Source organism: Nyctereutes procyonoides, unplaced genomic scaffold (assembly GCF_905146905.1).
Source record: "Nyctereutes procyonoides isolate TBG_1078 unplaced genomic scaffold, NYPRO_anot_genome, whole genome shotgun sequence".
In the NCBI taxonomy this organism is placed as follows: domain Eukaryota; kingdom Metazoa; phylum Chordata; class Mammalia; order Carnivora; family Canidae; genus Nyctereutes; species Nyctereutes procyonoides.
In genome coordinates this window covers 58,592,471-58,603,462 of record NW_026575142.1, presented here as the reverse complement: position 1 = coordinate 58,603,462, position 10,992 = coordinate 58,592,471, and the positions used below count along the sequence as shown (strand labels likewise).

At 39.8% G+C, this 10,992-nt stretch overlaps 1 protein-coding gene across 1 annotated transcript; it reads right to left on the bottom strand.

Moving 5' to 3' along the window:
• Positions 1-496: 496 nt before the first annotated feature.
• On the bottom strand, positions 497-9,757 carry OTOL1 (otolin 1). Its single transcript, XM_055308480.1, has 4 exons — positions 9,394-9,757; positions 5,569-5,658; positions 1,868-1,939; positions 497-1,469 (listed from the first exon to the last, which is right to left on the bottom strand). The coding sequence occupies exons 1-4, from the start codon at positions 9,755-9,757 to the stop codon at positions 589-591; spliced, it is 1,407 nt and encodes a 468-aa protein (XP_055164455.1). The 3' UTR covers positions 497-588.
• Positions 9,758-10,992: the final 1,235 nt, after the last annotated feature.

Below are 10,992 nucleotides of genomic sequence, written 5' to 3'. Positions count from 1 at the left end.
GCACACATTTATATGAGATATAGAAGATATTTAGTAAGAATATATTTATTAATTACAGATGTCAATCATATTTTCCACATACAGATATTATCTAAATGGCATGAAAAATGCCATTAGAATGCTCAATGGAAGAAAAGCTAGTTACAAAGTTAATAGACATGTGTTTTGAAATACATATAAATATATTCTTCTAAAAAGGTGATGTCTGAAGGGGCACCTGGGTGCTCAGTTGGTTAAGAATCCGACTCTTTATTTTAGCTCAGGTCATGATCTCAGGGTCATGAGATCCAGCCTCATCTAGGGCTCTGCACTGAGTGTGGAGCCTAATTAAGATTCTTTCTCTCTCCCTTTTCTTCTGCCCCCTCTGTTCTCCCTCTCTTGTTCGATAAAATATATTTTTTTAATTTTTAAGAAAAGGTGATGTCTTAAAATAGGCATAGTAATTTACTCTGGGTGATATCATTTTTTCTGCATTATTTTTATATCCATGAAAAAAAAATAATGAGTTATTCTTTTTTAATCGTGCTACCTTACATTGCCTGACTTATTCCACTGAAGCCAAACTACAAACGGTTCAAGGCACCAAGTTTATGGTGAAATTCCAGAATCTTCCTCTGGGTACAAAAGGAACCCAGTAAAAATGCTGTCATCCTCAGGACTGACATATAGCCCATTCCAATCTTTTGACACTTCCAACCAGACTTGGTCCCCCGCACTTAATTTCAGGATGATGAGGAGAGAGGCCTGGTCTATTTCATGACCAGAGAGCATTTCTCTGGACTTGAACCTCTTCTTCTTCCAGGCCACCAGGCTGATGCGAGCGGGGCGGCCCCTCACAGTGACATGATAAGAAAAAACATAGGCCCCAGGAATACTGCAGTTAAATTTGCCAGTGACAGGGCTGTAATTCCCCGGGTCATTATAGAGAACCTTGTCGAATTTGATGGGGATGTTGGGAGGCGGGAAAGGCTTGGATAAGGCAGCGCTGAAAGCTGCCCTCACAACTCTGGCCACCTCGCCCTTGGAGCCCCGGAGACCCCGAGAGCCCTTCTTGCCAACAGATCCTCGGCCCCCCTTGCTTCCAACCTCACCTTTTGGCCCCGTGGGTCCCACAAGACCAGGGGGTCCTAACTCTCCCTTTTCTCCCTTCTTGCCTGGATCACCTGGGGCCCCAGGCAGGCCAGCTGGGCCACCTTTGCCCTCCATTCCAGGGTCTCCTTTGCTACCTTTTTCTCCTTTAAGACCCTCCTGGCCTTTCTCTCCCTTTCCTCCCATCTCCCCCGACTCTCCACAGTCACCCTTCTCCCCCTTGGCCCCAGGCTCTCCCTTCAAGCCGGGGGAGCCCACGGCGCCCTGGTCTCCTTTATCTCCTTGGGTACCATTTGCACATGTGTCCCCCTTGGACCCTTTTTGTCCTTTCTCTCCCGCCAGTCCGATGTTTCCCCTCTCCCCCTTAGGTCCAAGGCCACCTGCAACAGAAAATTAAAATAATCTGTAAGGATCTGTACACTTTGCATTTAGCCCCCCCACACACATATTCTCCTAAATCTCCCTTGCCCACCCCCAAACCCAAAATCTTACCCGCAAAGAAACTGAAACCCAGAACGATTTGGGGATCTTTTCCCCCAAAGTCATCTAGACTGAGGACAGGAGCTCAGATGATTGTATCTAGCCCCCAAACTACCAGACCAGTGATTGTTACACTCCAGCAATCAGTACACTGAATTATGAGAATAAGTAAGAGCAACTCATGTCTCCCTCCTAACCCCCCTCTTACCTCCCGCATGACTCTAAGCACAAACAGGAAGGAAATTATGGACTATGCTGCAGACATGACAGTACCTGACAGATACAGTTTATTCTCTACCTGGTTCGCCAGGTTTCCCTGGGTATCCTGGAACTCCACTTGTTCCTTGATCCCCACGTTCTCCCTTCAGTCCTGAAATGATACCAAGATTAGCTTCCTTCCGACCATATTAGTTATGATATAACTAAAATCCATTTTGCAACCACGTCACATTCCAGTGCTTCCTTTACCAAAATGCAAAAAGGTAAAACAACATGGAAAGAGAATATATTGAGCCTTGTTAGGAATACTGTGTTCCAATCGATGGTAAACCATTTAAATGAGATTTGGGAATAGTGCCAATCTCTTCAAACAGAATTCAGCTTTCCCCTCCCACAGTCCCATAGTTCTTCAAATCTCTCATGAAATTCATGACATTTTGCCTTGTGTTATTTATGTATGTGTCTGTGTTTTTCCTCTCATGAATTCTGAATGACGCTGAAAATGCCCCCTTCTTTATAGTCCCCACAGTGCCTAAAAAAGAGCATCACCACCATATAAGTTTAAACACAGAGTGTGACATTCTGCAGTTAGCTAAAACTAATCATATCAAAAACCTTTCCAAGACAGTAAGTATAAATATAGATATAGATATAAATATAAAGTCCTTGACATAGAGCATGAACGAGAAGCCAATTTTCTTTTTTTTTTGGAAAATTTTTTATACACACTTTGGACAAGTCGTAGAATCGTGAGAATTCACATTTGAAAAAAAATCTAAAGATGCAGGTTTTTAGATATTCACCATAGTACCATAAACTGGATTTCCATATTGGGCCTAGCTAAAATTCCATCCCACTAAAGTATAGCCACACTAAATTCATTTTAACTATAATTAATAATAGTAATAGTAATACCTAACTTTTTTTTTTAAGATTCTCTTTATTTATTCATGAGAGACAGAGAGAGAGAGGCAGAGACACAGGCAGAGGGAGAAGCAGGCTCCACTCAGGGAGCCCAGTGTGGGACTCGATCCCAGGACCCCAGGATCACGCCCTGAGCCAAAGGCAGACACTCAACCACTGAGCCACCCAGGCGTCCCAATAATACCTCTTATTGAGGATTTCCTTTGACCAGGCAACGTTCTAAGCTCTTAACATAATTTTTTTAAATTTAATTCATCCTTTCAAATTCAAAATTAATTCTTATTTGATATTAATACAGCCTCTTGTATAACAGAGAGGCTCATATAACAGAGCACATTTTATAAATTGGAATATTTTTCACTTCCAAAAGTTTATAGCATCTCCCTTCAAGAAAAGTAGAGCGGATAATTTTTTTTAAGATTCATTCATTCATTCATTCATTCACTCATGAGAGACACAGAGAAAGAGAGAGAGACCTAGGCAGAGGGAAATGCAGGCTCCCTGCGGGGAACCCAATGCGGGACTCGATCCTGGAACTCTATGATCATATCCTGAGCTGAAGGCATATGCTCAACTGCTGAGCCACCCAGGCGTCCCTAGAGCAGATACTTTTATCATCATTGTTTATCACAGAAGAAATTGAGGTATGAAAGTTTACAAATTTGTATAGAATCAAACATGTCTGCATATAACATTGGTTGACATCAATTTGTCAACCACATGCTTTATGACATAACTAATTTTTTTATTTATTTTTGCTAGGAAAAAGAAATTCTAAGTCAAATTACAAGTCATGAGAAAAGACTATCCCATGTTTCACAAGACCAATTAGAAAAATTCTACCATAAGCTGCTCAGCAGTTTTCTAAGTAGCTAACCCCCTCCCGTTACCATTCTACATGAAATTTACAATTTGAAAATTAACCCATAGGCCATCAGGAAAATGTTAGGATCCCTTAGGAGAGAATCCAACTCTGATTGGAAGTGAGGGACCAATTCTATTCCCCATCCTTGTCAATATTCATATGCCAACCATCACTGCACAGTTACTCTGGTTCTCAAGTTCATTTAAGGAATTTAACTGCTTGCACTGAATGTACTTAATCAGGTTGTGGTTAACTGGAATGCAGTCAGTCAACTCCTTTATTTTTTTAACTTTCAATCTTAACCAAGAGTCCAAGCGAAGTCTGGAAGTAAAAGGAAAGTAGATTTGCCACTCTATAGAGACTGGCTGAATGAATTTCTACTTTTGATCCTTAATCAAAGCATATTCTTAAGAAACTTATCTTATGATACTTCCCTGTTTTTTCTTCTACTTCCAGAAGTCTAGCTTCCGGAATGTATGAATCACTGGGGAGGTTCATCATTCATCTGTATTTCACAGGGTTTTCTGCTAACATAATTCAGCCACAAAAGGATTAAATGTTTCCGAGAATGAAAATCGCATAACTGACAAGTGTGAAGTAGTTCTCTCACCTTAGCATCTTTTTTGAGTAATTACTTCACTGAATGTTCTACCAGAAATGAGCTAGACAGTTCCTGAGCCATGTGGAGGGTGATGTATAGATGATATTAGGTCTTTTGACATGTGACACTGAGGCTAAAACATTTAACTTGATGGATAGATGGTATTTCTACAGGCTGGCAGTATTCACTGAGGAATTTCTAAATGTCCCAGTGAATCTGCAACCTTCCCTCAATGTCTCAAAGCACTTAGAGAACCAGGGATTTCCCAGGGCAGGACACCGTCCTGGTTGATACATCTATAGAGTTATAGAATTTCTGAGCTGGAAAAGATCTATGAAAGTACATATAATGACAAATCTTCTTTGATAGCAAGTAGGGTATAAATACATACCTAGTCTATTCCCCCTTGATTTCCAGATGAGGTGAAGTGACTGGTCCAAGGTCATTGTTACAAGCTCAATTTCTTTCATTTTATTTTGTTTTAAGATTTTATTTATTTATTCATGAGAGACACACAGAGAGAGGCAGAGACACAGGCAGAGGGAGAAGCAGCTCCACACAGGGAGCCCGACGTGGGACTCGATCCTGGGATTCCAGGTGGCGCTAAACCGCTGAGCCACCCAGGGATCCCAATTTCTTTCATTTTAATTCAGTTCTCTTTCCACCATAGACATTGCCCAGATTTGACCAAGCCAAAGAACATGTCATAGTCTCCCTAGCAGGGATGCTATTCATCTAAATAGAATATTCTATAGGATTGTCTACTCTAGTTCGTTCTATCTAATACAAAACTAATAGGTATCATAAGGAAGAGCTCACTCAGGAGTATGTAGGAAAGGATACTCCCCCAGAGACTATGCCCAATGGCTTCCAGTCACTAGGTCAACTATGTGGCTAGGGAAGGAGAGAAAAGAGGCAGGAGAGCCTCTGTATGTGCAGAGGGAGGGGGATGGAGAGAAAGAAATGTTACTGGGAAAGTGTAAAAATTTTCAATGGGCTATTTATAAAGTTAACATTTTTATATCAAATATAACTTATAACATGCTTTACCAAATTTTTGTATTTTTGAAAATTATTCCACCTATGGGGTGCCTGGGTGGCTCAGTCAGTTAAACATCTGTCTTTGACTCTGGTCATGATCTCAGAGGTCCTGGGATCCAGCCCCATGTCCACCCCCCTGCTCAGTGGGAGGCTGCTTCTTCCTCCCCCTCTGCACCTCCCTCTGCTCGTGCTCATGCTCGCACTCTCTCTCTCTCTCAAATAAATAAATAATCTTTTTAAAAAATTGTTCCACCTGCAAGAATATGGTATTTGCTTAGCAAGTTGTTCTACTGAAAAAGGATGCAGAATACATCTTGAGTTTTGACATGAAATCAATATAACTACCTACCCTTCTCTCCTTTTTGGCCTTTTGGACCTTGGGGTCCAACAACTCCTGGTGGCCCTGGGATCCCCATATCACCAGCCTCTCCCTTAAGACCTGGAAATGAGATTTAAAAACCATCAGGATAAAAAAAAAAATCTCTTTTGAAATGCATTAGTTCTGGAAAAAAAAAATTTTAGGCACTCATTTTATTGAGACCAATGACTGTCAGTGTCCTAATAATAAAATCTGGGTAAGAATAGACTACTACATAATTCTCAAGACAATATTTTCATCTGATTTGTAATTTTGTACTACCTGAATAGATAAATTGAGCCCATTAGTACTTGTCACTGGATTCATGGCAGCAATCAAATGATTTGGGGAAGCAGTGCAATATCGAACAACAAGAACAAAATGATTATCTAGCTCTTAACCTCATGTGGACAACACTTTCAAATTGGAAGTAAAACTACAATACGTAGCACTTTTGGTTTTCCCATTTATTCACTTATGTAATTCTTCGGGAACTATTGCTGAGGCTCCTAGACACCAGCACCCTTGCCAGGTGTTCGGCATTAGCCATCAACATCCCAGCCATCCTTTTCCTCAGGAAGCTGAGAGCCCAAGAAAGATACATTGAACAATAACCACAAAAATACACAGAAGTTATCACATTGTAGTTAGTGATGTGAAGAAAAATAGGCAGGTCCTATTACAGATTGTGGTAAATGAACCTGATTTACGGGATCAGCAGAGACATCCCTGAGAAAATGGCATTAAGCTAAGACCCAATGAACAAATTACGATTTTCCAAGGAAAAAAACAAAACAAAACACCCATAAATGAGTATTCCAGGCAAAACAAGTGTGGAAAAAAACCACGGTGTTTTTAAGAAACTAAAAGAAGTGTACGGTGGGTGGAGCTAGTAATAGGATGAAGGAGGCTGAGAGGCAGGCTAGGGTCAGATGGTGCACGGCTCAGATTTCAAGGGTATCCTGTCTTACTCCTGATTGGAGTAATTAATAGCCAGGTTCTTTGGAAGTTAACCATAAAGATAAGTGAACTCAATGAAATAGTAATATTTCATCTTAACTTCATCTTAATTTGTGTAACTGGAGTTGATGGGATGGAGAAAATTATATTCAACAGAATTTTTTCTTTGAAAAAAAACACTACATTTATTTGGAAGAAAGTGCTTGCGGCGGAGGTTAAAGCTAAAAGCAAACTCAAATAAACAAAGGTGGTAATTACATTCTAGAAAAGAAAGGAGAGCAGAGATTAAAGGAATGGAGAAGGAATGGGCAGTGTGGGTAGAAGCAAGTAAGATGGCCAGTTGCGGTCCACTGTGCAATGTCTCCCTTCCTCATGAGCCCTAAATGCCCGGTATGGTTATACTATTGAGGGAAATAATAAAGAGCAGTGCCCAGGTTGGCACAGGGAGCACATGGAAACTGCATGAGAGGACACAGAGGCAGGAAGTCCATCTAAGTGACACATACATGTAGGAGAAATTAGTATAAATACTGTAAGGCTGGACATAATGGGAAGAGCTGGGGCTTGGTGGTGCACCCAGATCTGACTCCATGTTTTACACTTCCTGGTGGTATTACCTCTAGAGTTACTAAAACTCTTGGAAATGTGATTAAGTCATCCATTGAAATGTAATGATTCTTTAACAATTTGTGTAAAGATTAGAAACAGCATAAAGTGCTTCATGGTTCTTAGCACATAGTAGGTAACTATAATTATAACTCAACTAAATGAGAGAAGTTGGAGATAAAATTTCAGGTGGAATCTTTCCTTTGCTAGCTATTAGCTATATCTGTACACTTTAAGACATTTTCATTCATAAACTATAAAATTAGGCTTGTGACTTTTAAAGTCTACCTTTGCTATCTGCATTACAGTGGATAATGTAAAAGTCATGTATGCAGTGTGTTTATGTGTGTGTATGTGTGTGTGTGTTCATGTGTCCAAGAACTGAAAGATAACGAAGAAAAATTAAAATAGTCCTATTTCAGTAGGTTCTTTTTCATTTTCCAGTTTGATTAATGTCCCTCTTCTGCTGGATCTCTGATTGCTTAACAAAACAGTAATTCTGAAACACTGGAAAAGGTAGAACAAATGTCTATGAATCTCAGAAAAAAGACCCTATAAGGCTGAGAATTTCCCAAGCTAGGAAAAGACTCCTACTACAGCTAACTGGAAAAAGAAACACCATTTTTTGAGCATTTATCCTATCCCAGGTACCACACTGAGCCTACACACACACACACACACACACACACACACACAGACACACATTACCTCATTCCATCTCTTGATGACTCCATGAAGTTGGTATTATTCTTATCTCATTTTACTACTTTGAAAACTGAAATGTAGGTAATGAAGCTTCCCCAAGTTTCAGGATGGTGAGAGACAAGATAAGACATTCTGAGCTCTTAAACACTCTGCTCTGTACAGAACCAGTCAGACTAAAACATATGAGCACTCCAGGCAGGCAAAGAATTTGGCACATCTCCAAAATCTCCAAAATATCTGTCCTATGTATTTACAGGAGAGACTGAGCTCTGAGAACAGCCCGGTTAATCCATCACTGGGTAAAACAAACGCTCTGATGGGACAGACCCATGGCCTTAGAAGACAATTTAGCAACCAGCTGTGTTTACTTGACCATGCCCTTGGGGGTCTTCACCCCCAAGCAGCTCACCAGCCAGATATGATACTAAGAGAAATTCTGGTAAATGTAATTTTCTCAGTATCATTGCATTTCCAATAATGTTTTAGCAACCCAGTAATCTTCATGCCCTGACCACTGCCCAGCAACTGTACCCTCTAATTCCAGCTCTGCATGAATATTGATCACATTTCCCAAAAGTTTCCTATTATAAGATGAAATGAATGAAAAGCTTAATGAGGATGCACAATTCCTGATTTTATAACTTTAAGTTCTCCAAGCAAGACACAACAAATATATCCATACAGTCATTTTTTCCCCCAGGGGATAGCAAATTTGAAATTGACATTCTGATCTCAATTTTACCTGAATTCTCTGCTATATGACACGTGAAAGCTGAAATGTATTACAGTAAAACTCAGTGTATGAGTAATGTATGTATTAAAGGTATCTGGAATATTGAAATATGTAACCATGATGTTCAATGGAGAAAATTGTGGGGCAAGGACAGTGTTGCCTTGGAATTTCAATGAAGAGCAAACTGAACACTGCCCCTTATTCTCCACCTCACAGACATGCCATTTCTAATCCAAACTACAAATAGCACTCCAGAAACCCATCAGTCCACACACCTTCTACCTAGACAGCAGGATTTTCCTTTACCCTTTTTACATCAGCCGCTGATGAAAAAACCATATTGGTAGGAAATGTGTAATTTGAAGAACCGCGTGCCAGGGCTGGGGTTGGTAGCCCCGTTTCTGCTCTAACCAGCACTTTCTAGTAGAACTTTCTGTAATGATGGAAGTGCTTTAAAAAAAAAATTATGGAAGGACTTATATCTGTACAGCCCAGTACTGGAGTCATTGGCCACATGTAGCTATTGAGTGTTTGAAATGTGGCTAGTATGACTGAGGAACTGAATTCTTTTTTCTTTTTTTTTTTTTTGAACTGAATTCTTAATATTAATCCTTAGGTTTATTTTTGTTAATAGCCACACATGCGGCTAATGGGCAACATAGCACCCATTTGCATTTGTCACCGTGTTCCACCCAGGCCTGTCACCATTTGCAAAACCACGTAGAACCCCTGCAGGCAGTTCTGCTTCCCATCTACCTCTCAACTCCAAGGACATCCAGGTAACAAATATGGCTTTGGGTATTTGCAAGTACCTGTCTTTCCAGTCTCTCCGGGGTCTCCTTTCTGCCCTGGTACAGAAGAACAGCAATCACAGCAGTTCAAAAAGAAATCGGCCGCATCAAGAGTGAAGTTTTCAAAGGGGAAGAGAGTGGCAGCACCGAAGGCTGACTCTAGGGCTGGGGGCCTGGGGGTGGGTTCTGCTTTTTCAGCTGCTTCTGTGAAAAGAATCTCCTCTTCTTCTGGAGCTGGGCCACTGGATGGCTTGAAACCCTTTGGCATCTCTTTCCCCTCAGATTTCTTCGTAAATTTGGTATGTGGTGTGGTCTTTGCTACTGTGTCCATACCAGCGATTGCCAAAAAAATTAAAATGGTACAAAGCCAAGAAAACATCCACATATTTGAAGCTGGAAGAAAGATATAATGGGAATAGAGACACCTATTACACAAGATCCCAATGTAATTAGTAAGTGATATAAACATATAGGAAGGAAATATAGATACATATATAAGCCCTAAGAATAAACAGTATGCATAATATTGAATGATATTTTAATGTATTTTAATGCAAATAGATGCCTGAATCACAATAGAATATTTTATTTACTTAAAGTATTTATTATAAGGAACAGTTTGCTTCAATCCTCCTTTCTGGTTGTTTTCCTAGTGTTACATGTTCTAAAATATTGTTCTCAATCATTCAAATTATCTTGCCAACAAGTAAACATGATCTATAATAAATGCAACATAACTTAATAGCTTATACACCCTGTGGAAAACAAATATGTATAATTTCCTGACTGACCTCACTCAGATTTATAGGAATCAAATACATTTGTATTAGAGGGAGATGAAAAATATTGAGCTGAGTAATTTCTTCCAGCAAACTCAATTATTTCAAGAAAAAATACTGGTGAAAGAGTCCTTAAATCTACTAGGGCTAATGGTCCTGTTGTGAGAGCAATTTTTTTAGAATCTATTGTAATAAATGGGGAGAGAAAGAGAATAAAAAAATCATAAACTTGAATGTATGCTGTGTCCTTAGATTCTTCACATGTCATTTAACTCTCCAACTCTTTGCTTTATAATTTGAGGAGTTTTTCTGAAAAGTCACATTTATCCTTGTTTTATTTTAATGGGGCAAAGAATAGTGATTCTTATTAAGGCGTTTATTAATCAGAGTGATATGATATAAAGTTCCCAATGAAGTGAAATGGTGAAGCTCATAGTGGGGTGGTCTCCAGCAATTCACAGCAGTCCGGAGACTGCTAACAGATGGCCAGCATTAGAAATGCATGTTTTCTGGTTGGAAAAAGGAGTACAAGGGTAAAGAGAATGGAAATAAGGACAGTGACAACATCTACTATTTCTAGAGCCCCTACTATGACTAGGTGCCTTACAGTCCTCAAGCCAATCAGTTCTCAAAACAGCTCTGCCAGATAGAAGACAAACTAGTTAATTACCTTCTCTTCACCAACAAAGACAGAGGGACCAAGAGGTCACATGCCTACTCAAGATCACACAATCAGGAAGTTGTGGATTCAGAACTGAAATCAGGGTCTGTTTAATTTCAAAGCCTCAACCTTGTCCCACAAATCACGTGGCATTTATAAGGATGAGATTAAAGGACAGTA

Bases quoted from the DNA above. Each gene is read 5' to 3' on its own strand.
- OTOL1 (XM_055308480.1), bottom strand. From the start codon at position 9,757: ATGTGGATGTTTTCTTGGCTTTGTACCATTTTAATTTTTTTGGCAATC. The intron at 1,940-5,568 runs GTAGGTAGTTAT...GTATCATTTCAG, and splicing joins AGGCCAAAAAGGAGAGAAGG to GACTGAAGGGAGAACGTGGG. The intron at 1,470-1,867 runs GTAGAGAATAAA...TTTCTGTTGCAG, and splicing joins AGGGAAACCTGGCGAACCAG to GTGGCCTTGGACCTAAGGGG.